Below are 27459 nucleotides of genomic sequence, written 5' to 3'. Positions count from 1 at the left end.
AAAGCGCCCATGCTCTCAAATGATGGTGCCTGACTGCTGACCTCTCTGACTGTCGTCCTGACATTGGGCAGAAATGGGCAGGGAGGGACATCAGAGCAGAGAATAGCAGCTGTGACCACAGTGGGCATGGACAGTGTGGCTCCTGCTGTTATAGAGACAAGGACTCTGAGATGGTTTTATTCAGGACCATTGAGAGGGAGGCAAGTGACTCCTGAAATCTTATCAGCCTCTATCTCTTCAGACTCCGTGAAGACCCCTGAGTGAGGATGGGACCCCTGATCTGAGGGGAAGGGAGGGTAGGAGGTCTCTGGACTTGGGGAGTAAACAGAGAGCCACGGAGGGGAGCCATGTCAAGACTCTAATGCATTTCTGTTTGGCAGGCTGGCCTCTGGCTGAGGCCAAGGGTGGTCTCAGTCAAAGGGGCATCAACACACCCAGCAACACAAGACCTGACTGAGAGTCTTGAAGCTCACCTCCAGATACAAATCAGCAAACCCTACCAAGGCGGCCTTTGCACAGGCAGTTGGGCTGGGATCCCCACCCCAGATGCCTGGAGTGAGGGGACAAGTCAGTATCCCGGAGCCCCTCAAATAGCCCCAGCCAATGGGTGTATGGAGAGCCTGGAAGTAGGACTATAGAAGAGGGCCCCCAGACCCACTTCTCCCTGAAGCTGCCTGCACCCGTGCCCTCCTTTCCCGCTGCCTTTCCAGACGATGGGACCCGGATGGTGGCATTAGAACACTTGAGCTGCTGACAAGGCAGGGCCCCCCCACCTCGGGTCACAAGCTCCCCAGCCCATCCTGGATGGGGTTCTCACTTCCCTCCCAGAAGCTTTCAACCCAGCAGGCCCGCCCAAGAGCCAAAAAGAGCCCAGCCAGCCCAACAGTCTGCAGCCCAGGGTACAGATCCCACCTCCTCCCCCCACCTCCCCACCCCCACCCCACTCCACCCCACCCCACCCCTGCCCCGGTGCCTGCCAGGCACGGCTAACAGCCTCCTACCAAGGGAGGGGCTGGGCCAAGCCCACATAACAGACGTCAAGCAGTGTGTTATCCTTTAATTAAGAGCTGGGTCAGTGGGGCCACCGGTCTCCCCCAGGTCCCTGCAGCAAGTGCCCCTCACCACTGGCTGACTCTGAGGCAGGGTGGCCCTGAGGCAGCCAGCCCTGCCAAGGGGTCAGTTTGCAGTGGCCTAGGAGAGGCATCTGTCTCTCGGACCTAGGAACGTGGCAGCAGCAACAAGGCTGGAGGCAGCTAAACTGAGGTCAGGGATGATGGAGGAGGAAAGGACGGGAAGTGGGGCTCTCCTCCTTCCCCTCGGAATCCCGTTGGGATAAAGGCCAGTGTTCAGGAACAGTACAGTTTCTCCAGAGGCTGGAGGCCCTTCTAGCCACTCTCTGGAAGCCCTGAGTCCCTGACTCCCCACAGACTGACATCACTCAGGAAAGAGCCCACAGGGTCACCGGGCTCGGGGAGCAGGCTGGGCACCACCCCATTGGCCTCACGGCCCCAGGCCTGAGAGGCAGGTCCAGCAGGGCCCAGGCCAGAGGCCCCAGGAGCCCCGGGGGCTGCCTTCCACTAACTCCACTCATCAGGTACTACAGGCATCTAAGAAGGCGGCTTCTCCCTCACAGTTCCAGGGCTGCCCAGGCAGGGCTGAGGCAATAGCAGGCCAGGGCTGGCCAGTTCTCTACAGGTCCGTGACCTTGTTCTCCACAGCGGCTGCAATCTGCTGGAGCCGGTAGCCCAGCTGCATCTTCTGAGCCGTGCCGTCCTCCTCCAGGGCAGTGATGATCTGCAACAGAGCCACCAGTCAGCAGGCCCTGCCAGCCACCGCATCCCCCATGGCCCTCAACAGGCCTCCTCAAACACTGCGGCACAACTGGGGGCCGCAGCTAGCCCTCTCACTTCCTTGGGCCTTGCTGGTGAAGTCAGCGTGGGGTTTTAAGGATTAGAGAGGTGGAGAATGGAGTACTTTACTCAGTACTTAGCACTCACAGTAATGAGCATCCACCTCCACCAGTAAAAATCATTTTGAGTGGAGCCCAGCCACACCCACTATGCTAGCCTTTTCCCCCACAAACCCTTGTTCCAGCCCTCTGGCTCCCCCCCGCCCACCAGGCAGCAAGCATTTCCTGTATTCCCACTCCAGGTGCTGGGCACGGAGCAGGGGCCCCACGATGATGGGACACGTGTGACCCTGCCCTCACAGGGCTCACTGATGGCAAGACAGATTCTGAGCCAACACCAACAACTGCGTAAGCACAGATGGGGGCTGCCACGGGGGGAGTGGTGCCCACCAGTCAGCGGGGCCTGCGCCATCTCCCCAATACCCCACCCCACCCCCGCCTCCCCCGTGCAGGAGCTGCTGCCTGAGCAAGCCTGGGGTGCCTGGAATTCACATTAGATGACTATCCTCCAGGCTGGCCACGAGGCAGGCTCATCTCTGAACAGCAATAGCCACGTCACTGGTGCCACACAAACATTCGAGGGGACAATTCTGGCAGACATTTAGCAGGCTGACTCGCATATGCTGTGATCTTGAGGCCCAGTCCAAGTTCCCCAGACAGCCCCCTCGCTGGCTCTGCTGTGGCCTCACCCACCCCTGGCAGGACCTTCCTCTCTGGCCATGCACAGCATGCTGCCACTGTGGGGACTCAGGTAGGGATGGGGGCCAGGGCAATGTGGGGGCAGAGGTGGCAGCTATGTGTCCCTCCCAGCCCATCCCCCACGCCACCTCCAGGCCCTGGCAGATCCCCTGGCATCCCAGCTGCTTCAGAGGAGCCCCAGGGGAGAGGACAAGGGCAGGGGAAAGCAGAGGAGATACCAGGACCCAGCCCCACCCCTGCTCTGCACCTGGGGGAGACCACTAGTCACAGTCCCTCCCTCCCTCCATCAGGGCCCAGGGTTCTGCCCACCTGGTCGTAGTACTTGTTGATGTACTTGTAGAGTTCATGCAGGGCCACTCGCGCCCCAAGGTCCCCAGAGTAGTTCTAGGGAGAAGTGAGAGGGATGAGTGGTGTCACCAACCACAGGACCCCTGGTGGCAGAAAGGACAGGCCCCGTGGCAAGAAGCCCCACCTAGAGACCAGGGCTCCTGGGTCTGAGCGGGAGCAGGGCCCAGCTTCTCTCCCCTCGAAGCACCACCTGGGACCCCAGATGGTTGCTGAGCCCCATGGGACAGCAGCTGCTTACAGGCTGTGACCCAGCTAGGTCTGCTCTGATCTCCATCACATTTTCTGGGAGGTCACATGGGGCCTCTCCACGGGGCCATCTCTGAGCCCGCACCTCCTTGTCAGGACAACAGGGCTGATGGCGCCCAACCTGCGGAGCTCCTATGGGTGTCGGGTGAGCAGACAAAGCACCACCCGCCAAATCGTAGCTGCCGTTGTCGTGCGTTCTGTGTGCTTGCGGTTTTCCATCACTGTTTCAGAAACACTAAGTTCCCTGAAGTTTATGTTTGGGGACTGTTTTAAAAGTAGGTGGGGGCATGTCGACACCAAGGGAAGCAATGCTGTATGAAGACACGGGCAGGCTGACCTGGACTGTCCTGGGGCTGAATCACGGCCATCTCGCTGCTCTGGATACATCGTCCCCAGACCTAAACACCGGCTGCAGGCACCCAAGCAGCTGGCAGCGTCAGGTAGGTGGCAGCCGCCAAGATAAGCCCCTGCTGCTCTGCAGTGAGAGGTTGGGAGCCCTGGTCTTCTATAGTGGCCACTGGGACATTCTGCATTTATGGGGATGTATGTGTCCTGCCCCCAACCAGCTCACAGGATTGCTGAGGCCCCAAGGGGTTCCTTGCAAAAGAGCAGGGTCCTCATGTCAGGAGGCCTGTGCTCAACCCAAGAAGAAGAGGGAGGGCCATACCCGAGACAGCTCAGCCAGGATGGAGTTCATCTCTTGGTCACTGGCGGGGACGGTCTGCCTGATGTCTGCATAGTACCTGCCAGAGACCATAGCCAGCTGCTAGGTAAACAAACCATTCCTCCCTCCATCAGGGCCCAATCCCATGGCTGCAGCCATAAACATCCATCAATCTGTCCACTCATCCCCCTTCCAGACCCTCTCCTCACGCTCATACCTTTCCACCATCCGTTTGTAACGGGGAATATCTCGAGCATACAGAAGTTTGTTGATGGGGGAGTCCTGGGTGCCAGCAGGAGAGAAAAGAGGAGAGGCCCCTTAGAGTGACCAACTGTCCCAATTTTCCCAGCACCGCTTCCGTTTTCAATATCCCAGCAACCCCTCAGTCCCAGGCAACTGGGATGGTTGGTGCCCCTGGCCCATTTCCTTCTGCAAGGACCTCTTCTGCCCTCTCCCCTCCACCGATGTCCAATCTCCACTTCTGTCACCTCAAGCTTCTCCCTCAATTACCCCAAGGCCATTTCTCAGCTGCACATGCCTCTGCCTAGACCCAGCAAGGAACCAGCACCCAAGGTGGGAGGGCGCAGCGCCATAGGAGCCCTAATGCTGCTTCTCCACACACTGCTTGTTCCTCCTCACGTAATCATTAAAAAAAAAAAAAAAAAAAAAAAAAAAGAATCAGGAGGGGCACCTGGGTGGCTCAGTCAGTTAAGCATCTGACTCCAGCTGAGGTCATGATCTCACAGTACATGGGTTCAAGCCCCACGTCAGGCTCTGTGCTGACAGCCAGCTTGGAGCCTGGGGCCTGTTTCAGATTCTATGTCTCCCTCTCTCTCTGACCCTTCCCTACTCATGCTCGCTCACTCGCTCTCTCTCTCTCAGAAATAAATAAAACACATTAAAAAATAAATTAAAATTAAAAAAAATTAAAATTAAAATTAAAAAATCAGGAAACTGGCACCTGGGGGCTCAGTTGGTAAAGTGTCTAACTTTGGCTCAGGCCATGATCTCATGGCTTTTGAATTCGAGCCTCACATCATGCTCTGTGCTGATGGTGCAGAGCCAGCTGGGGATTCTCTCTCCCCTCTCACTCTGCCCCTCCCCTGCTTGCACATGCTCGCTCGCTCTCTCTCTCTCTCTCTCTCTCAAAAGAAATAAACTTTAAAAAGAAAATAAATAAATAATAATAATCAGGAAACTGACCCAGGAAATAAAGTAACTTGCCCCACACCACCTCACTCCAAGTGGCCCAGCTGGCACCTGCATCAGGTCTCTCAGGCCAGAACCCACACTGCAACACACCCAGACACATCCTCTACCACTGAAGTGGGTTCCAATCCCAGCTCTGCAGCAGTGAGCCCTGGGCAGCACCTGCTACCTCATCCTGAAGCTGCCGGGAGGGTGAGGCGCACCCTCGCCCCCAACCCCCAGGGACAGCGATGCATCCCCGGGGCTGAGTCATGAGTCAGAATGCATGCCTTCTCAGCAACGCTCTGTGGGGGGACCCTAGGCATTCCTGGTTTGGACTCTTCTTGAGCTACCCAGCAAGCATTTGCAGTTTTGCTGGGAAGGGGAGGCCAGGTGAAGGTTGGGCAAAACCCCAGCCACCACACAGCATCCACCCAAGGTAGTCCCCTGGTCCTCGTGGGGTGGCCCTATAGTTTTTGGTTCATTATAGGCACAGTGATGAGAACACACAGAACAGAAATAGCTCTCAAAAGACAGCACTACAGAGTAGAAATTAGATCCCTTGAGAGGTAACGGCTCCCTTCAGAGAAGACAGCACTACAGAGTAGAAATTAGATCCCTTGAGAGGTAACGGCTCCCTTCAGAGGCCTGTAGAGCCACAGGCCTGTGCCGTTGCAGGCCGCTTATCTATCATGAGACTCCCCTGGCTCTTACTACTATGACAACACCCCACAACAGCCCTGGCCTCTCCTGCTTCCCAGCTCCCCTCGCCAGCACCTCGCCCCACGCCTGGTGCTCATTACTTGGATTCTCCTGTCTGCCCTGCACTAGCTGGCAGATACCTCCTCTGCCCCTGCGTGTGGGGGATAAAGAAGAAGCAGAGTCACTTCTGATTCCTGGGCCTCTGGCTATGGTGAGCCCAGACCTGGGGGAGGTGAGCCCGAGGTGATGGTGGGGCCACTAGGTGGTTTCCAGGTGGACATGCGGATCCTACAATCACAGCACAGCTCCAGGCTGCTTGGTGGAGGTGGATTTGGTTCCTGAGGGGTTGTCACTATCACCTCCCACGGAGCTCAGGGACAAAGCCCGGCCTGGGGCTGGAGTCGGAGGCCTCCCCAGCCCTCCTCCCTGACATTCTCAGCCAAACCTGGAATCGGTGCACACAAGACATTGTCCACCCCCGGCCCATACTACCCTCCCCCACTTGTGCCCTCCATTTCCACCCTGACCCACTCACCCGGCCCAGCTTGTGGTCGGCCAGGGTGCAGGCATCCATGAAAGTCTGAGCAATGACCAAGAGCACTGCATCCATGTTATCAGATGTCTGCACGTCGAACACAAACTGCGGGTTTTTTATTATATTGATCCAGAACCTTAGCGGCAGGCTGTGGGTAGGGCAGGCGGGTTGATGAGCATGTTGGGGAGGCGGGAGAGAAGACCCCGCCCCCACCTGGCCTGCCTCACCCCATGCCCCACCCCCACCTGTTGGTCTTCCAGATATGGACGGTGTCCTGGTCGGAGATGCCATGCTGCTGGGCCTGCTCATCCAGCAGGTCGAAGAAGTACTTAATAGCAAGTGGCACGGGGCGGCTGGTGCTGAGAATCACCTGGAATAGGTCGTCCACAAACTTCTGCAGGGTGCCCTGTGGGGGAAGGGAAGCACAGAGGAGGTATAGTCAGCAAGGGGACAGGGGACCTCAGCCCCAGCCCAGCCTCAGACACCTCAGGGCACTATGCCCGTGCGAGTCCCACACTACCCCCCAAATCCCATAAGTAGCCGTGCCTTCCCCCACAGCCCAGACCTACAGCCTGTCCCATCCCTGACCCCAGCCTCCAATCCCTCCTGCCCCACCTTCATGGACAACAGACGGGTCAGGTAGATCTCAGGGATGGCCTTGGCTCGCTCACGCTCCCCGCCCCGAAGGCTGCCCCTCCGAGGCCTGGGAGGCTCTGGCTCCTCACTCGGCTTCACTAGGTGCCAGGGCCGGATGCCCCCCTCGTCCACATCCTCCAGCATCGGGGTCCCTGTGCCAAGACCCCAGGGCTCAACAGGTACCCCCTCCCCTGAGCCCCCAGCATCCTGCCAACTTCCAGGAGTGGAAGCACCGGTTGAGGGCTTCTCTAGGTGGAAGGGAGGTAGACACAAGCCCACCCTAAGGTCCAGAGGACCTGCCCCAGTACTGGGGACTGGGCAAAGCAGGGGCAGAGGATGGTGATTGGGCAGGGGTCAGCGGGGGGTGGCATACTCACTCTCTCCAGGGACATAATCCTGGTTTTCCCGGAGAACATGCTTGGTGAGGCAGGGGACCAGGGCCACAGTTGCTCCATCTGGGACCTGCTAACCACAGCCGGTGACCCCTCCACCAGCCCCGCCCCACCTACCCCTCCTCCCGCTCTGACCCCTCTTACCTTGTAATGCTGCAGGGTGTTCAGGCGCCTCCACAGGCCCTGGACCTCAGAAGTCACGTCCTCATCAGAAAGAATGAGATGCCCAGCCACCCCAGACCGCCACTCTGCAAAAGCAAGTTGGGACATGGTCCAGGGCTTCCAGGACACCCTTCCTGCAGTGGAGCTTACTTCCTCCTCCCCAGGGACACAGGCCCCACCGTCAGGGGGCAGCCTTACCCAACCCTCCAGAGACTAGATCAGGGGCACCTCACCATGTGAGAGGTCGTCCCAGCCTCTGGCTCGTGCCCACTGAGCGATATGGTCCAGGGGCAGCCCAGCCTTCACCCAGGCTCAGGTCCCCAGGCTACCCATCCCCTCCACCCTCACCGACATCCAGGGTACGGGGGTCTGGCCGCTGGGCTAGAGGTACTCCTTTATAAAGCTGGTCCAACATCTTCTCTTTGGCCTGGGAGATGGTATCGCAGTCCAGGACCTTTACAGGCACACCCTGGGCCTCTCCTCCACCAGGCCCCACAGCCAACAGTGCATTCAAGGTCTACCGAGGTATATGCAGGAGCAATCAGGGCTCATGCCACACACGGGATGACCAACACGCAAGGTCAGGGACAACCCATGAGGAAGCCACTGGCTCTGACCTCTCAGCACAAATGACTCCCTAATTCTTATCTCTTTACTCGTCCGCCCCCCACCCTAGGGACAGTGGCTTTCTCCACCCTGACCCCAGCACCTAGCACAGTGCACTAGTAAATGTCTATGGGGCGAATGGCAGAAAAAAACAAGTGAACACAAGTCCCTCTTAACTCAGGTCCCCAAGTTCCTGGCTCAACTAGTCAGGCTGAGGCACCTGAGAGAAGCCTTCAAAAAAAGTGAGGATTCCTACCAGCCTGAGAGGGGACAGGTTTGCTGGAGCCTGAAATGAGATTTTCCAAAAGGTACCCTGCATGTGCCACCAAGAAAGGTACCCCATGTGGGCCACCAAGGACAGCACTCCACTAAAGGGAAAGCAACCCAGAAGAAGAGACGGACAAGTCTGACAGAGCTGGCACCCGGCTTGGTAGGCACATCACATCACTGCCAGGACACTGAGATGATGGTCCAGCAAACACTCAGGCCCTGGCTCAGTCCAAGGACTTGGACTGCTCCCCAAACCCTTGCTGTGGCCACTCTGACCCCATCTCGAGCCTGAGGTTCTGTCCTCAAGGCCCTCTGCCCGAGGCCTGGCCCTTAAGCCTTTATGCTGCTAAGCTAATCTAAAGGTCTCGCTTCAGCAGCCAGCCATTCACAATGATCACACATGCTTACCCTCCTCATCCTCACCAGGGACAGACACCACTACACATGTGCATGTTCACACTCTCTTTCCCTCCTTCCCCGCTCCCTCCCCAACTCTCTTTCCCCGATCCCTCTCCCTCCCTCCCTCCCTCCCTCACCAGGGGACGGTACTCCACGTCCTCTCTGAGAAGGCGGTTGTCATTCAGGGTGTATTTGGCTTTGCCAGTCACGCTATCCACGGGTCCCTTGTCCACTTGATGCTTAATTCCACGGAAGAGCATGTACAGAGGCTCCCCTACTGAGTCCTGGGGAAGTGACAGACAGTGAGGGCCCCCAGGGCAGGGGAAGGCATGAAACAGAGGTGCATGGGACATGGCCCATGCTGGGGAAGGGGACAGGCTGCGTAGGGCCTAAGGTGGATGAGACGTGCTGGGCAGGAGTGTCTGAGCTGAAGCTGGAAGCTGTGTGGTTTAGAGTCCTGCCTCGCCCCAGAGGGGAGCCCGAGCCCCATCCACCGCTGCCCCTCTCACCCTCACGAAAGTGTACAGGCAGATGGACATCCAGTTGGTGAGCAGCTTTTCCACCACAGTCTCTGTCCTAGGATGACAAGAAGGGAGGGGCAGGTCAGGAGGTAGGGCCTCCAGGTTCTCTGTTCTGCAGAGCTCCAGAGGGTTCGACTCAGCCCTTGGCTCCAGCCTTTATAACCACAAGGTCCCCATGGCTTCCGACAGCCACACAGACCTGCGCAGCATCAGCTTGGGGTTCTTGGCCACGTACTGAGCCACCAGGTCACTGAGCAGGGTGCGGAGGATGTCGGTGAAGTACTCGAGCTTTCCATGCAGTGCCACGGTGAGCAGAGATGCCACGTACGCGCGGTCCCGAGCTGAGAAGGTGCGCTGGCTCTCCAGGGTGTGGATGAACTGGGGCCAGGGAACCGGGATAGGGAGGGAAGAAGGGGCCCATTCAGAAAAGGAGAGACAGAGAAGGGGTGGGGCTGGGGCAGGAGGGGTGGGGCCAGGAGAGGCCAGATGTGGGGAGGCCCAGGGTGGGGCGCCAAGTGGCACCTTGGTGAGGAAGAGCTTGCTGTTGAGCAGGTTGGAGAGCTGCCCCAGCCCTTGTTCCACGGTGGGTCGCCTGCTCTCAGGTACACCCAGGTCCCGGTGCAAGGGTGACTCCTGGTGCCCAGGGAAGAAGACCCTCTCAGCATACACCTTATAGTCAAGGAAGGGGATGCCACTGCCCAGAAGGTCACTGGTGAGATCGGTCATCTCAGTCATGAGGTCTGTTGGGCAGAAGAGGCCAGGTTTGGGCGTGGATCCCACGAGACGGGGGCAGGCCTGCGCAGAGCCCTGAGGCATGTTCCAGGCCTACTCTCTGCAGCCTCACCTGTGAACTCCTTCTTGCAGCGGTCCCTCACGCTGCTCTCCAGATTCTCCAGCTGGATCTGGACCTTCTTATAGTCCCTCAGGGCCTGCTTGCTCTTCCTCCTGCTCAGCACCAAGGTCAGGAAGGGGAAGGCCAGACAAGGCCAGAGTTGTTGGTGGTGCCTCCGGCCCAGACCTGTCTACCCCAGCCTCATCCTGGCTTAGGCTGGCACAGTGTGACCCGGCCATGCACAGCCAAGCCAAGGCCTAGCCCAGAATAATTTAGCCTGTCCTGTCTTGGGCAAGTACACCCCATATCTAGTCTAGCCCAGCAGTTTAGCCCAGGGTTCAACAAACTACAACCAGGCCAAATCTGGCCCACAACCTATTTCTGTAAGTAAAGATTCGTTGGCACACGGCCACGCTCATGTGTTTGCGTACTGTCTATGGCTGTTCCTGCTCTGTAACAGCAAAGTTGAGCTTCTGCAGCTGAGTCCACCTGGCCCACAAAGCCTAAGATAGATACTCCGGCCCTTTTTACAGGAAATTTTTGTTGGCCCCTGGCCTAGTCTGCCCTTCCCGTCCAGCCACACCCCATACCTGCCCCAGCCCAGCCACATCTGGCTGCACCCACCTGTATATGAGGACAATGATGATGACACCCAGAGCCAGAAGAGAGGTGCCCACCCCCAAGCCCACCTGGGCTGCCATGGGAAAAGCCACGGGGCTCTCGCCATCATACTGCACATGGCCCAGGGAGAAGCGCAGGTTCCCCATCTGCACCTACGTGGGGAGCCACTCGTGAGCAAAGTTTCATCACATGCCTAATGCCTGGCCCGACCCAGGGCCCACCCACTGACCGTGAACTCAGGCAGAGCATCAGGTGCCTCTCGGAGGGCATGGTGCCAGGGCAGGGGCTGCTCCAGGGGGGGCTCGCAGTATAGGTGGTGACGGGTCAGCGTCTTCACCACGCAGGGGCCATCCCCTATCATGGCCACCACCTCCTCCTTGGACATTGCAAGGTCCAGATTCTCCCCCTGGAACACGAGATCACTCAGAACTCTTCCTTGAGGGGTCACTCAGACCCTATCCCCTGAAGTGTGGGAAGCATGGTCCTGACACCTACCCCCCCGGAGCAGGGCTGATGCTGTCTCAGCACCTCTTTCCCTGCATAGGAGGAGACAGTCCATGGCTATTCTCCAGGCTGCCCCTCCCCCCCCAGGCCCTCCCTTCTCTGCCCTTCCCATCCTTCTTCCTCACATCTTCACTTTTCCAGAGCTTAAAATCTAGACAATATTAAAGTTGCCCCCAAATCCTGCCCAGTCACCTAACAAAGCCAGAGTCCCTACTGTGTCTGCTGGTCTACCAGGTGGACAATGCCAGGTTGTGTACCTACGACCTTTCAGAACGCCCACCTACTGCACGTGTCAGAACCCATGCCAAGTGCTTGTTCACAACGAGTCAGGCTGCCAAACGGGCATCAGCCCAGGTGCCTACTGTGTACCATGCCCCCCAGCTACTGCATGTGCCCAACCATTTACATATCGTCATTCAGACTCCTGCCATGGGTGTGTGGGGGCCCAGGCTATAGGCCCCAAGCCCCAGCCGGATGTGTCAGGCGAGGCAGCCCATCACCAGCCCCTCAGCCCTCACCACATGAAGGGTGAGGAGCCAGGTCTGTTGGCTTGGCCCTTGCTCTGCTTCCCTGTGCCCTGTGCCACGCACAGCAGCAGTGACCAGCAAATGAAGGGCCATGAGCCCCCAGCCCCTGTGTGTGAGTGGTAACAGTACCTCCACAGAGAGCACACTCCCAGGTTTGTGCCGGAATGGCACGGTGGGGTCCTCAGGGTTCAGGGGCTGCAGAGTGGGGTCGGCCTCATAGGAGAAGGGTGTGGTACTCAGTGTTGCGAAGTCAAAGACCAGGTTGTCAAGGATAAATTCCACCCGGACCCAGGGGTCCTCAGGCAGGCTTGGGAGGGCAGGCGTGCGGCACGTGATGAGCTGAGAGGAGTTCACGTGGCATGGCTCCTCAAACTGGGCACAGGGAGGAAAGACAGGGGAGGAGAGTTGAGAGCTATCCTTAGGAAGGGGGCCAGCAAAGATAGGGCAATAGCCCCTTCAGTACCCGCCACCCATGGCTGTGTACGGGGTGGGCAGGGGTGATGCGGGTGAGAGCTAGTCTAGAACAAGCAGGGGGCGCCCATGGGTGTCCTACGTGATGGCCGCCACAGGAAGCTCCAGGGGAGCATGCTGTTTCTGGGATCACACGGCGCCTCCGCCCAAACCCATAGCCAGGCTGCGGTGCTGTTGGGGCCACAGTCACTCGGATTCTTGGTGTCTGTACCACATCCAAATTCTGGCCACGGACCCATATCTTCCGTCCTCCACTGCAACACAGACCGTGAACCACCCATGGCTTATGAGAATCCGGGCCAGCCCGGCCCAAAGCCGCTCGGCCCTCTCCCCAGCAGCAGCACAGGGGCCACGGCCCCCACAGAAAGCCCCGCAACCTCCCCATGAACTAGAGCTGCAAAGACCTCCCTGCCGTGCAGCCATGCCCTTGGCCCAGCACCTGAGGAAGCTCCTGGTGGGGCCGGCAGAGGTGACGTTGGGGTCTGATGTGTACTCAAACTGGCTGTGTTGAAGCCTCCGCTCAGCGGCCCCAAACCACACAGCCACAGGGAGCGTGGCAGGCGTGGGGTGGGGGCTGGTCTCACACTGCAGCTGCTCGGCCTGCTGCTCCAGCAGCCTAGGGAAGGGAGGGATGAGTGGAAGGCAGGCCAGGAAGGAGACAGGGATGATTTCCAGGACACAGGACCCACTCAGGCCTCAGCTCACTTCCCTTCAGAGCTGACTGCAAGCTCCATATGCGACCCTGGAGGCCACAGTCCCATGACAGCCCCAGCTTTCTGATGGAGCAGACCTGACCCTCTCCCCCTTTCCGCTCTCCCCATATCCCACCCTTCTGTCTTCTCCCTAGAACACATGGATTTTTTGCAGAATGAGGAAGCAGCCCTCACAGGTGACAAGGCTGGTCACCAACTACTACTCGGATGTCCTCCAGCCGCCCAGTCAGGAGCTTGGAGCCATGCAGGGTAAGGCGGGTGCCCCCCGCTCTGGGGCCTCGGGTCGGGAAAATAGAATGCAGCTTCGGGTCCTGTGGGAAGGGGGACAGGGAAACATAGGCAGCCATGAGGCCACCAACAGAGAAGCAGGGGGAGCCTGAAGCAAACAAGGCCTTGGGGTGAGAAGCCCCAGGAAGGGCTGACAGGGGAGCCACTTTACCTGGTAGGCAAAGTCATGCTCTGAGACACCATGTCCTCTTCCCGGCACCTCCACTGTCACAGCACCAGCCACCTCCTCCCCACTGGCCTCAGTGATACACACCAAGCTGTGGGCACAGGGCAGGCTGGAGGGTTAGGCCACACCGAGGGTCCCTCATACTGAGCCAGCTGCCCCTTCCCTGCCCTACTAAATGAGGTATTCTCCTTGTTCCTAAGATTAACAGAGATCCTCTTGCTTTGGGGGGAATTCCTTATGGCACACCAGGTGGCCTTGGCATCTGAGAATTAATATTCATGGTTTTAATCACCCAAGTCCAACTGTAGAGCCCCCTGCTGACAGGAATTCGCCTCTCTGCATGGCACAAATTTACAAGAAACCCTGTAAGGCTGGCTGCAGGGATAAGCACCCAACTGATGAGTGTGGCCTAACTGGCTGCCATCACCACACACACTGCACCACTTGCAAAGTGGTGGAAACTTGATTTCCTCATGAAAAAAAAAGTCCCTGGAAGTTCTAGCCAGGTCTGGGGACAGATGGAAAGGGAAAGTGAGCAATCTAAGGAAATGTTGGTTCTCAGCCAGAAAACAGAAGCTTGGGACAAATTAATGTCCCCATGGTGAAGCTGGCAGTGACTCGACTCTGTGACATTGTCACAGTCACTGCCAACACTTTGGAAAACAAAACAAGTGATATGTAAAGTACCCAGGAGAGACCTCAGCCAGAGAATATTTTAATCTCTTTATAAATCACTTCATAAGTTACTTTAGTCTCATGGTTCTAGAATCATTAACAGTATAGACAATCATTTAAAGTTCTGGGTCATAACAGATAGAGGGAATACCACGTGCTCCGACAAAATCCAGCTTAAAATACAGACCACGGAGCCCCAGCACAGGCCTACAGAATCCAGATCTCTGAGGGTGGGCTTGAAGGACCCATTCCATGGTGACTTTGGACAGGCTCTCCAGGTAACCCTGATATTCAGCCAGGTCTGGGATTTGCTGATTGTGGATATCTCCTTGGGAGTGTCCTGCGTGGGCACCATTGGACCCTGCCACTGGCAGCCAGGCTACCGTGACCCAGACCTTTTATCAGCTACAGTCTCTGGGAAGGCAGCCAGGGTCCCAGGGACTAGACAAGGATACTGGCACTCAGCAGACAGGCCACAAGGCCTCCAGTGGTTAGGGAGGAAAGGACAGTTAGTGGAAACCCAGCCCCTGAGCACAACTATCTGGGATCTGAGAACCTTGCTGCCACAATTACGTCCATGCTCCCTCAGAAAGCCAAGTGAGAACACGTAGATGGGGCCACCTATTGGCTCTAGGCAGTGATTGTGCCCAGGCCCAGCAATGATCCCCAAAGAGTCCAGGCCAGGGACATGTAAGTCTGTGCACAAAGCCGAAGTGGGTGCTCCAGGGCCTCAAGTGGCAACCTCAGCTCTGAGGCATTATGACCAGAAACAAGCAAAAGGGGAGAAGAAAAGGCAGATGAGAAGTAGGTGGGCAGCCGTGAGCAGGAAAGCCAATCGGGGAGCCTACGAAGTATGCGAAATTCCTGTCAGTCCAGCAAACTCACCTACTGGAGACCTCGTACTCCTGAGCGTCCACAGCACAGGGCACTCCGGCCACCCTGACCGTGTCCTGTACGTCCTGCACATGTTGGCCCAGGTTGGAGCCCCTGACGGTAACACGGGTGCCTCCGTCTACAGGCCCAGTCAGCGGCTCCACCTGTTCCAAGACACGGACTGCTCACCTCTGCCCACCAGTCAACCCTTGGCAGCCTGGAAAGGCAGTCCCAGACTCCCACCTTTGGGACTCCTGGACCCACAGCACCCCAACTGTCCCTCTAAAGGCAGCGGCAAGGAAGGGACATCCCAGCACTTCAACACACCGAGTAGATGAGGGGCGCGGGGCACTGCGTGGCCACAGCTTCAGTCTCGCCACAAGCTTCCTGGGCCACGCAACGTGGATGTTCTCCCTTGCACCACACGCAGCCATACTGGGGCATGGCAGTTTGGCAGTGGCTACAGTCCCCGTGACCCACGGAGCAGTCATACAGCACCACTGGGGGTGGCAGAGACAAATGTGAGAGGCAGGCCTGGAGGAGCCCCGTGGCCCCAGAGGCACCAACTAGCTCACCGTGCAGCCCATCAGCACTGTCCACACGCAGACGGCCAGCCCGACGGAGAAACAGCCCCACACGGAGCTCTGACTGCACAGCCTCATAGCTGAACTGGAGAAATGGGAGTGGGGTCAGAGCCTGGGCCTGGGGGACGCATCAAGCTCAGGGAGGGGGTGGTCAGAGAAAAGACCAAATGACTAGTTGTGGATGCACAAGGTCAGAGGTCAGAGCTGGGGTGCAGGGATACCATGAGGCCACGGGGTCAGAGGTCAGAGCTGGGGTACGCAGACTCCCTCAGGGTCACAGCGTTACATCTGGGGCTGGGATGAATGTGGTGCGGCCAACTGAGGTCAGTAGCCAGCCTGCGGCCAGCACACCCTTGTGCACCCAGGCACTGGCGACCCATACCTGGTGCTGCCGGCACGTAACGTGGCATTGAGTATCTGGAGGTGGCTCACACTCCACCTGGGCCTCAACTGCCACTTCGCGGCCCTCCAGCTCCATCACACACTCATGGGCTCCAGGGCTGTCCTGGGGGCAGAGGACATGGCTACTGAGGCAGCTTCTGGAGCTGGGCCCAGCGAGTCCCGCAGGGCCCCTAGCAGAGCCCCTGTGTCGGGAGGGAGATGAGGGGCCAGGAGCTCTTCCTGCTCTCTAGGGCTCATGTACTGTTGGCCAGCAGCCAAGGAGGCCGCCAACCACGTCTGCAACCAGACACACTCACCTGGAAGAGGCGCAGGTTCCTGCCCAGCAGCCGGACTTCGCGCTCCACGTGGACTGGCATCAGCGTGGAACCCTGAACACTCTCGACACAAGGGCAGGAGCTTGCCCCCCAGTTCACCTCCTCCTGGAGACACCAAGAGCAAGGCAGTCTGTGGAGCCCACCCCATCACCTTGGTTGTTTCCCCGCACACGACTCAGGGCCCAGGCCGGCGTGGAGCTGCAGACCCCGCTTGCCCCTCGATCCCGCCTGAGTCTGCCCCACCGTCCCCTCCCCCTGAGGCCTCCTTCCTGGGCTGGGCCTCACCAGCTCCCAGAGCCCGGGGGTGTCGTATTGGTAGTCGAGGCTGGACAGGAGGATGAGGGGGGCGGGAGGGCCCTCGTGCTCAGCCGAGTCTCCATCACCTGAGAGGAGGGTGGAAGTGGAGAAGGCGGGTGTGTCACCCCCCATCCACTCGTCCGCCTCAGGCAGCTCGCCTCCTTCTCTCATGAGCCAGTCCAGAGCGGGCTTCGTGGAGCCAGCGGCCCCTGGGAAAGTGGTGGCGAGAGCAGTGCCAGGGGGCTGGTCCAGGAGTGCCACGGAGGGGTCGGCCTCGGGGCCGGGGTCTGCAGGGGCAGGGGGCAGTGCTGCTGCAGCTGTGGGCGATGCGTGGGAGGCCAAGAGGTCCTCGGGTGTGGCCGTGGGTCCGAAGTCAGTGGGGGCGGGGACAGCGGTTCCAGGTCTGTTGGGGGGTTCGGGAGGGGGAGGTTCCTCATGGAGAGGTGGCTCTGTGGAGGCTAAGGCAGGTATGGGGCCAGGACCCGCCCCCGGCCCCCAGGGGCTGAGCAGGGGCGGGCGGTCCCCAGGTGGGACATCCGAGGCTGTGGAGGGGGCACCGGGCTCCACAGGAAGGGTGTCGGGAGCAGGGATGGCTGGGGTCTGGGGGGCTTCGGGTGGGAAGGGGGTGGGTACATCTCTTGCTGGAAGGGCTGGGGAGAGAAGCGGGCTCTGAAGGGGGAGGCAGAGAAAGACAGGAGGGGCAACTTAGCAGGCAGGCACGGGACAGGTGGCAGGCAGGCAAAGGGTGTGTTAAGAGGAAAGGAGACCAAGGAAAGAGAAACAAAAACAGCCCATTAATTCTCCAAAGGAGGGAGGGGAGGGCAGGCTCCAGGGGCATCTGTGTTGAGGTGGGACCTGAGGCCCAGACCTCCCCTGCCACTCAGCTGCAAACGTCCTCTCCCCGAAACAGGCGGGACGTCAGCAGCTGCTCTCCAGTGAGTCCGTCACACACAGCAGCTCAGGTGCTCACAGAGCTTCACATGGGCGGGCAGGCACACAGACCCCGGGCCATCAGAGACACCCTCACAACAGGGACCCCAAACCCCTGTGGGGCCCGGCTGGGGGTCCCGCTCACCTGCTGACTAACCACCATGGGCCCGGCGTCACACGAGGCCTTGTGCGTGCACAGCTGCTGCCAGACACACCAGTTACAGCCCCAGCGGCTGCTCACGCAGGCCTGGCACCTGCACAGAGCACAGCCATGGGGCAGGGATCGCCATGGGGCCACCTGGGCGCTAGGGGTGTTGGGAGGCACTCACTGTGCAGACGGGCGGAGCTCGGTGACTGCTGTACAGTCATAGATGGACAGTGAAGCTTTGGTAATCACCACGGCGCCAAACCTGAGCTCCACACTCACTGACACATGGTCTGCAGGGTAGGAGAGAGGGCCCAGGCTGAGGAGTGGGGTCAGCACCCAGGACCTGGGGAACACAGCTCATAGGACACAAAATGGGCAGTTTAGGGGACTGAGGACTAGTCAGGGGACTCAGAGAAAAGTGCTATTTCAGGGATCCCCACTCGGATTCACACTTCACCCCCACTACACCCCCTGGAGCAAGATGGGAGGAGGGTGGGGCTCCCGGGCCCCAGGGGTGGACCCTTCTCTCACCCACCGGCTCCTCTTGGCAGAGCTGGGGCCTCGCTAGGGTCTGGGGAAGGGCACATCACACCAGAACTGGTCAGCAGGGCTGGAGTCTGGTGATCCCCGAACTGGCAGGAATATGTCTCCCCTGGCCACAGAGGCGGCAGGTCAGGCACCGACAGGAAAACCTGCCAAGAGAGGCCAGGACATGCTGCTTGCTGGAGCCACCGGGCAGCAGACCAGGGCTCATGTTTCCGGGGTGCCCAGTGTGAGCAGGCACAGCAGCCACCAGCCCCCAAGCGTTCACAAAGGCCCTCCAGCTTGGATTAGAAACAGATAGAGAAAGCAAGGGCCCCAAGATAAGCGACTTGTACAGGGCCGTGTGGTGTTTAGAGCATCTGACATTAAAATGCAAAGTCTTCGGGCGCTTGGGTGGCTCAGTCGGTTGGGCGTCCGACTTCAGCTCAGGTCATGATCTCACAGTTCGTGGGTTCAAGCCCTGCGCCGGGCTCTGTGCTGACAGCTAGCTCAGAGCCTGGAGCCTGTTTCGGATTCTGTGTCTCCCTCCCTCACTCTCTGACCCTCCCCTTCTCACACTATCTCTCTCTCAGAAATAAACAAAACAAAACGATAAAATAAAATGCTAGGTCTTGACCCATCACCAGAGTCCTCCCCACGAGGGATGCGCCCACCCTGCTCATTCACCTCCCTCCGCTCCTCTCGGCTGATGTTGGTAGGACTCATAACTGCCACTTGCAGACAGCCCAGCTCAGGCTGGAAGCTCCACAGCCACCGCTCTGGGCCCTGTCCCCGTGAGCACTCGGACCGGCGACTGCATCTGCATGAGAATGACCAGGATCCACTTTCATGGGGCAGGGAGCCTCAAGTGGGCCATGACACCAGGCTATGTGTGCCCTGGCAAGGCACTGAGGCCCAGGATGGAGGATGGAGATAGGGGAGTGGGGCATCCAGGGATCGGGGGCTGCAAGTCAAGGGCCAAGGACCAGGAATACTGGGCAGGGCAATTTCTGTAGGAGCAGGGAAGGCAGGGGCAGGGGTTGGGGTTGGGGAATCGGTCAGGAGTCAGTGGAGCACTGACCTGCCAAGGAGCACACACCACCCACAGTATGGATCCTTGTGAGCAAGACAAGATGCACAGTCCAGGTGCTGAGCACAGGAGGCCACAGGAACCTTGAGAAGCTACGACAGCAATCCAAATACCAGTGACTCCTCCACTTATGGGTCTCTGGCCCTGCCCAAGGCCCCTCCCAGCAGCCAGGTCCCAACTCTCGCCTGGCACTCACCGTGCTCTGGGTCATGACATACAGGTGCTCGAAGGCCCCATCAAAAGTAAGGTCTCTGCTCACCGCAGACCCCAGCTGGATGTTCTGTGTGGAGTATGGATGGCCATCACTCCCCGGGCCCAAGTAGACCTGAGATCAGAGACCACAAGTTTTGGGACCCAAGTCCATGGCCATAGGCCCAAGGCCCTCTCCTCTTCCCACAGTGAAGAAATCCACAAGCAGAATTTGCTGCTAGTACAAGTCACAACACCCAGCCCTAGGGCAGAGGGTGGGGGAGAGCACAGGTAAATACCACCCAGCCCTGGGAAGAGAAGCTTAAGTCATCTCTCCCAGCCTTAGGGCCAAGGGTGTGTCCCAGGGGTCACAGGCATACCTTTGCCCAGGCTGTATCACCAGCAGCTCATTTCTTTTAGACCCCGGTGACAGGGCCCAGTACTTCCTATGGACTCACCCTGTGAAGGTGCCCTTGACTATCACCCAGGAAAGCAATGGTGTGTCCATCCTCCATGGTGACTGCCACAGCTGTTAGCTGAACTCCTGGCCACTCCAAAATGGCTGTGGCTTCCAGGGGTACACGGCTGGCCATGGGGCTGGGCGTGTGGTCCGAGCCACAAGGATAAGCATCCAGCGTATCCTACAGGCAGCAAGAAGCACCAGTAAGGTCCTCCCTGGACATCCCCATCCCCTGGCCCAGCCCAGCTCTCCGTGATTCTCTCTTCTCTGGTGGGATAGCCTTATTCCATCACCCCTCTCTTCAGGAGCCCCTGGACAGCCTCATCCCCACCCCTGGTGTCTCTGCCAGCCCTCCCTGATGTTGCCCACAGCTGCAGACTTAGTGGGGCCTCAGCTGCTTATCTCCAGCAGCCCCAGCAGCTCCTTACCTCGCTCTTGATCCCCACCTATCTGGGGCTCCACCTTCCCACCCTCTTGGCTTTCCCCCAGTTTATACACTCAGCCTTCCCCTGGACCACTTGCCCAAAGTCTTTCAAAGCTTGCACCCTCATGTCCAGGTCCGCTCCCCTGGGTCCCTGCCACCTCTCCCTCACTCAGTCCCCCTAGCTGTTATCTCTTCCCTGTGTTATCCATCCAGAGGCTAGAGCCAAACAAGCCTCAATCTCACCTGTGTCTTGCTCAAAAATCTAAAACAGGGCATCTTCCCACATTCTAGGTCCCTGCCCCATACCCTAGGACCCCAAACACCCTCAGTCCATCTACACGAACACTGCCTCTGCAGCAAGCAGTCCAAGCCCCGCTCTGAATGGCCTTCTGCCCCCTGAGCACCATCTCTCCATCACCCAGACACAAAGGAAGCACATAATATCCATCAACTGATCAGCCCCCACACCACCACTAGCTTCCCTTTGGACTCGGGCAGCTGCCTGCCTGGCCATGAATGCCAGACAGGAATGAGCTGGGACTCACCACAGGCAGCTGTGCACAGTCAGAATTGACATCATACTCGATGTAGGCCACCTCCACCCCATCTGCGGCACGGCCCTCCCTAGTGTAGCAGGCATCTCGCGTGCGGTTAGCAAGGCGATCCACCTCATCCAGGGGGAAGGCGCAGAGGGCAGAGGCTCCAGATGCTCCAGCAGCTGCTGACGGAGGCCGGCCCACAGTGGGGGGAGCGGCTGAGGAGAAGGCAGCAAAGAGTACCTCCCCCTGGGCCACCTCCAGGGACGTGGCCACAGCTGCAGCCTGGATCAGCCCGTAGCGGCCACCCTGGCAGGCCAGAGGCAACTCCACATAGGAATAGTAGTGCTGGTCCCGGAGGCACACTCGGGACACGTAGGCACGAAAGGCTCTAGACTGAGCCTGCAGGTCCCGCCGCAGGAACAGGAAGTAGGCGCTGGCCCCACGTGCAAAGGCGCTCACAAAGTGGTGGCTGTACTCAGAGAGGCGGCCCACGGCCAACTTGGCTGTCTCCTCATAGGAGAAGGCAGTTTGGGGGTCCAGTGGCCGCAAGGTCCGGGTTGTGATGGGAGGGATGCCACCTCCCACACCCCTGCTGGTGTATCCCCGCCCCACAAATAGGAGGGGCTCCCCAGTCAAGCCCTGGGCCACCAGTCCCACCGTGCTGATTGCAGGGTCATTGGCGGCCACATACTGGGTGTCCCCAGGCCGCTCAGGCCGCAGCAGTAGCCGATCAAGTTGGCCCAGGTGCCGCAGCTCACAGACCCCCTGGTGCACGCTCCCGCACACCACCAGGGCCCCGGGGCTCACCAGGAGCAGCTGGTTCAGGTTGTTGGTAGGCTGGGCCTGAGGGCACTCATCAGGCATCACAGGTGGCAAGCAGTCCCTGCTATCTAGCACAGGGCCAGTGGGCACAGTCGCCTCCAGCTGCAGCTCAGGGCTCAGCTGGAACAGGAAGTTGGTGGCCCCCAGGTAGAGGGTCCCTGAGGTGGGATCTCGTGCCAGATGCTGCAGATGCGTGCCATTGGGAGTGAAAGCAGCCGGTGGAGGGGGCTGGAGCGTGAGGACCCACCCGGCCCAGAGCGCCTGGAGGAGAGCTGGGCCGAGGACAGGCATGGTCACCTGGCAAGGAGAGAGATGGAGTGCTGATGGGCTACTGGTGGGCGAGAGGGCCGTGACATTGCCAAGATGCCCCTCCTAACCTGGGGAGTGAGCAGAGGAGGCCTAGGCTTAGACAGCACTGTGGTCCACGATGACCCCAGGACTACACACTAGCAAGGGGTGAGGAGATCCTTCCTGGAAATTTCAACAGTGTTCATTTCCTACAAGCACTATTCTCTCAGGGGACTTCCATCCTACCCCTCCCCTACATCTCCCTGCACTGCCCTGTGTCACCACAGGGTCCGAGAGTAAGGGCCTAGAGCGACAGAGATGTGGGAAATATACCATCCCCAGGGACCTGGGTCTAGAAGAGGCAGGAGAGCAGATGATGGGAAGGAGGGGCCCAGAACCCCGAGGAGGGAGAGGACCTCTCTGCACAGATGTCAACTGCCTATGGGGGGAAAGAGGGAGGGCAAGGACCCATGGGCCATCTGCCCATTAGAGCAGAGCAAGAATTGGATGAAGGGCTTTTCAGGCCAAGAATCCAGAAGGAATCCACAAAACCAAGGAAGAGATGAGGGAGACTGGGGCTGCCAGGGCTGGGGCCTAAATGACTGGACTTGGAGAGCCCTAAGAAGTGGGAGTCACACTTCTCCCAGGTGCTTGGGTGTAGGGTCAGGCTCACCTGGCAGGGCCGGCTGGATCAGGAGACAACAGCATGACCTGTGTGGAAGTCACCTAGCCAGGGAGATAGCAGAGCATGAAGCTGGGGGCTGGGTGCAGGCATGTGGGAGCCCGGGCTCCCCTACCCGCTGCCCAGCCTGCCAATGGAACTGGGCCCAGCCTGGCCCTCGGCCACCAAACACATTCCACAGGGGACGCCTCCTCAGAGCCCACACAGGGAGGGGGAGGGCAGAGGAACCAGGCATCCTCAGGGCCTGGGAAAGGGCAACTAGGAAGGAGCCCCATGGCTGGTGGGGCCCAGCCAGGCCCCCAGCATGGCCCTGTCCCTCTGCAGCCCCTTCTTCCTTCCTGGCTACTCTCTCTTTCTTACCCTCTGCCCAAACTCTGTCCTATTAGGGCACACCACTATACACCCTCTACACAGGCCAGGAACTGTCTAGCCCAAACCGCCACTGGCACAGAAGCGGACATGGGCTTGCACACACCAAGAAGCATACATGCCACCAGCCCTGCAGGCGCACACCCATACACAATCACATGGGCACTTGCACACATGCAGATACATGCAGGTACAGTGTGTCCACGTAGCACAGACACACATAAGAACGCAAGCCATGTACCACACACACTTAAACACCTGCACAAAGACACAACCTCCTTACACATGGGAACATACACATTGTGCGAACAGACATTCCACACAAGTGCATGTCACACCCCCCAGCAAAGACATACATACCACCACCCACATTCAGATACCCACGCACACAGATTCATGCACACTTCCCTGCTCAAGCCCTAAGTCCTATAGGGCTGTGGAAGCCAGGGCATCTCTTGCTATTATTTCTTCTCCTGCAAGTCAGAGCAGAGTCAGGGCCCACGGCTGGAGGAGGGTTGTCCCAGAGGAAGTCACCATGTCTATCCCTGGGCCCTCCTCAGACCCTGGGTGCCTGTTCTCCTCACAGATCCCTCCTTGTGGACCCCAGCTAAGGCCTGCTGGAAGCACAAAACCATGGTAACCCCATCTTCCCCAGCCCCGGGTGGTCCCCAACCAAGAGCACCAGGTTGGTGAAGTGCTTGCTCCCAGGCCAGGCCGGGAGATACCTCCCCTACTCGCTTCTGCCCAGGCCACGTTGCCAGCCCCTCCCACCACCCAGCGGCCAATCTGCCTGAAGGAGAGCTTCCCTCATCTAGGGTCAGCTCCTCCCAGCCAAGACCCCACCAAGGTGCTGCGGAGACTGCCCCAGAGTGAGCAGACTGAGCATACGTTTCAGAGGAGGGTCGGGCCGCCTGGTGGGAGCAAGGGAGCCGTGGCCACAGCCCAGCTGGGCACTGCTCCCAAAATAGCTTGGGGGTTTCCATTTTTAGTGTGAGGAGAACAGGGCAGCTCTATGGGAGCAGGAACAAGGCTGCCTCTGTTTGCTACCCGAAGGGGTGGGGGAAAGGGGTAGCAGGGAGAGTCGTGAACTCAGGACTATGGCAAGGCCAGGCTTCCCAGGAGCCCCCCACCTTGTTTCCAAGGGGTGGGGGAGGAAAGTTTCTTCCTCTGGGAAGACAGGGTCTGTCTGAGGATGGGCAGACCCCACCTCCTGCACTCAGCTGCCGCTCACTCCCTCCAGTAGCCTCCTGCCCAGGGATGTGCCTGGGGCAGAGGGTCCATAGTTAGACCAAGAGTCACTCTGTCATTGGCTTACAAACATTTGCTCAGAGCCTACTGCATGCCAAAGTTTTCCAGCCCTCAAGGGGCAGCAACCAAGACACTACCCAAATGTAAAGTCACAACTGGGTCAAGTGGCCCACAAGAAGATGGGAGGGATCAGAACAGCTCCGGGCCAGGCCACACAGGAGGCTGGAGGCTGACCCACTCTGGGAAAAGTGATGGACTCCCTCAATCACTGATTGAAGGGTGAAGCCCTCACCCTTCCCCACAAACCACAGGTAGGGGAGGAGGGAAAGAGGGGTGGTGACATCTTCTCCTCCCTACTGGGCACTCGAATTCACTCAACCTCTGCCCCAGGCCAGAGCAGCCCCCAGCCCCTCCAGGTCAGCCGTCCTACCTCACAGATCTTCAAGCAGAATCAGAGCACATCTCTGCCCCGTCTCTGGGGCAGCCCAAGGCCTGAAGAATAAAGGTCAAACCCCTCCAGTCCACGCCTTCTTCCATCCAATTATGCCAGGGCTCCCCCACACATGCTGTTAGCTCCTGCTGGCCCAACTATGGGCTGTTTCACACTCCTCCCTGCTTGGAATGCCCACTCCCTTTCTATCTAGTTAACTGACTCCCAACCATCATCTCCTAGGAGAGCCTTTCGTGTCCCCCCAGGCTCCCGAGGAGCCCACTCCATGTGGTGGATGGAATGGGTATATCCAGCTACCACACTAGTGTGTACTGCAGCTCTGGCTTGGGCTAAGCCTCAGATTTCCCATTTGCAGAATGGGAAACCAGAATGCTCTGACCGTTAAATACGAAATGCGTGTGCCTGGCATTAGTGGCACCAACCAAAGACACTTTTCTCTCTGTTTCACCCTCCCAACTCTAGACTTAAAGCTCCTTGCAGACAGGGAGTGTAGCTTTTGATTCAGAGGCCCCAGCAACTAAGACAGATATTATCACAAAGCAGGTGCTCCTTACATGTTAAAAGAACCCCCATTTCACAGCCAAGGAAATCCAGCCAGAAGGGGAGATATGGGAGCCACACCGTGCTCCAGGCCACTTGGCCTCTCAAAGGACAGGGTGTCAGGCCCACTTCATTAATAACCAAGCTCGAGAAGACTGAAAAGGCTGGTTTGTAGCCAGGCCTCATATCCTCAACTTACAGGATCACAAGATCTCAGGACGCATTCAAACTCAAAGGCAAAGCCTAACTCCGCCTGTACCCAGGCCCCAGGCCTGCCTTGAGGTCTCTTCTGGGCCCATCTTTCTCTAGACCGCTTCAGCAGAGCCCTCAGCTGTCTAACTTCTATCTGCAAAGAGAAAGCAGCTCTGGGACCCTCCTGGAGCTCTCCTCACCAATCAAAGGGGCTAACAAACTCCGCCCTTCCACACCTGGAAGTGTGGTACCCCAGCCCTCATTTAAGGGGATCAGTGGGAAACGACTTTCCTTCCCCTTCTCCTGCTTGGCTCCCAGGGTCCACCCAAGAGAAGAGATTCACTGACAGTGCTGGAGTGCACATTGTTCGCCCTGTTGTCTGTTTTGAGGTGGAGTGGAGGGGCCCACCATTTACGCAACACCCGCGCGGACTCAGTAGCGCTCATCAATCACCCACTGCCTGGATCGTGTAGGGAGGCGGGGGGTCTCCCTCTGGGGATGCCTGGCACAAGGCTCACAGTCCGCCTTTGTCAGTCGCGCAGAGAGCAGCCTGGAAGGGCTGTTACTACAGAGGGCAAGCCTAGACCTCCCCAACGGCTCTTCCTCGACCTTCCTCCCTCCTCCCTCGGCCGCGGGGCAAGGACCCCACCAGTGGTCTTGGGAGGGCGGGGAAGAGGCCGGCCGTCCCGGCTGTGGCAGCGGCGGCTGCGGCGAGGAGGGGGCGAGGAGGAGCAGCTCCACCTCCTCTGTCTCCCAATCGCGTTACAGGCGGAGCCGCCAGAGTTTCCCTCAGTGCGGCGAAGTGTGGTCCCAACTCTCAGGACCGAAGCTGCCCACCACTCACCCGGGCTGCCCCTGCCCGGCGGCCCCGAGCCCCGGGCCCCTCCCCCCCGGGGCCGCACCGCCACTCCCGGCCCCCAGCCCCGGGCCCCGGACTCACCACCCGGCCGGGCCCCGCGGGAGGAGCGCGCCGAGGCGGGCGCCGGCCGCTGCGGGCTCGGGATCTGCGCGCGGCGGCCTCTCTGCCCCCCGCCCCCCGGAGGTGGCTCCGGCGGCGCCGCAGCTGTTACCCGGAGACCGAGGGGCGGAAAAGCGCGCCCGCTGCCCGCCCCTCCCGCCGCGGCGCTGCCACCGCCGGGAACAAAGGAGACAAAGCCGCGTCGGCCGGGCCGGGCTTCGCTCCTTCCCCCCGCGCCCGCCGGGCTGCCCTCCCCCCGCCCGCCGCCCAGGCCAGGCCGGAAGCAGCCGGGAGAGCCGGGCGCGCGGCCCCGAGTCGCCCGGGACCCCGCATTCCAGCCCTGCGGGCTCCGCACTTGCCGAGGGCGGGGAACTCGACCCCTCCCTGTGGGGCGCTGGCTGCTGGGCGGCGGTAGCCACGGCAACGCGGGTCGCGGCCAGGCGAGCCCAGGCCGAGGAGCGGAGCCGCGAGCTCTGGCGGCGCGGCCCGACCCCACCCCACCCCATCCCGCCCCCACTGGGCCTCACCTGCGCCCTGCGCAGGAACCGGAATCAAGAGTCCTCCCAGGATGGGCGGGGCCGGGGGGGGTGCGCTCGGCGCCCACAGGTGTTACAGGTACGGCGCCTGGCCTCTTCCTACCCACGGGCGCCAGGTGGGACCAGCACCCCTCCCCAGCCCCGCCAGCTTGCCAGCCACCACCCCTGCTCCGCAGCGCCCCGAACTCCCTCCTTCCTTTCCTGTGGTCGTCCTTCTCCAACTTTCTTTACCTGAACTTCTAGGCGCCTGGTTTCTCCCCACCTCCCTACTCCCAGGACTCCCTAACAGCCACCCCCTCCTTCCGGCCCCCACCTCTATGCCAGAGGAGCATAGGCTTTGGGGTTGGGCCTGGGTTTGTGCCACCACTAAGCCAAGTAACCTGAGTCCCCCATATCCCCCGAGCACCCCCTCCCTTCCCCCACACGCCTGTTTGCTCACCGGCAAGTGGCAAGTGGCGGTGATACCACACCTAGCCAGCTGTTACAGGAGGGCACAGCAGCTGCAAAGCGCACAAGCAAGGGTGCAT

General features: G+C 59.5%; 1 protein-coding gene across 2 annotated transcripts; it reads right to left on the bottom strand.

The window, feature by feature from the left end:
* Positions 1-1042: 1042 nt before the first annotated feature.
* PLXNB1 (plexin B1) lies at positions 1043-27459 on the bottom strand. 2 transcript variants are annotated; one of them, XM_039228175.1, is made up of 38 exons: positions 27372-27459; positions 22630-22682; positions 20853-21965; positions 19882-20064; positions 19431-19559; positions 19226-19326; positions 18832-18964; positions 18158-18314; positions 17804-17912; positions 17620-17728; positions 16533-17213; positions 16230-16352; positions 15914-16036; positions 15523-15616; positions 15275-15447; positions 14960-15111; positions 13385-13490; positions 13120-13256; positions 12672-12848; positions 12315-12486; positions 11891-12133; positions 10960-11136; positions 10734-10882; positions 10122-10222; positions 9800-10017; positions 9477-9655; positions 9266-9332; positions 8894-9040; positions 7830-7998; positions 7464-7567; positions 7305-7389; positions 6907-7079; positions 6537-6697; positions 6292-6439; positions 4084-4148; positions 3870-3945; positions 2918-2992; positions 1043-1794 (listed from the first exon to the last, which is right to left on the bottom strand). In XM_039228175.1, the coding sequence occupies exons 3-38, from the start codon at positions 21957-21959 to the stop codon at positions 1690-1692; spliced, it is 6408 nt and encodes a 2135-aa protein (XP_039084106.1). In that variant the 5' UTR covers positions 21960-21965; positions 22630-22682; positions 27372-27459; the 3' UTR covers positions 1043-1689. The 2 variants fall into 2 exon arrangements, with proteins under 2 accessions (XP_039084106.1, XP_039084107.1); XM_039228176.1 differs by lacking the exon at positions 27372-27459 and adding an exon at positions 26379-26457.

This window comes from Hyaena hyaena, unplaced genomic scaffold (assembly GCF_003009895.1).
Source record: "Hyaena hyaena isolate Hyena2069 unplaced genomic scaffold, ASM300989v1 scaffold_30, whole genome shotgun sequence".
Classification (NCBI taxonomy): domain Eukaryota; kingdom Metazoa; phylum Chordata; class Mammalia; order Carnivora; family Hyaenidae; genus Hyaena; species Hyaena hyaena.
Note: the sequence above shows the minus strand (reverse complement) of the source record. Positions and strands in the feature narration are given on the sequence as shown.

Coding starts and splice junctions, on each gene's coding strand:
- PLXNB1 (XM_039228175.1), bottom strand. CDS start 21,959: ATGCCTGTCCTCGGCCCAGCTCTCCTCCAGGCGCTCTGGGCCGGGTGG. Junction 18,965..19,225: donor TGGTGTGTGCTCCTTGGCAG/GTCAGTGCTCCA, acceptor ATTCTCATGCAG/ATGCAGTCGCCGGTCCGAGT. Junction 6,440..6,536: donor CATATCTGGAAGACCAACAG/GTGGGGGTGGGG, acceptor CCCTACCCACAG/CCTGCCGCTAAGGTTCTGGA.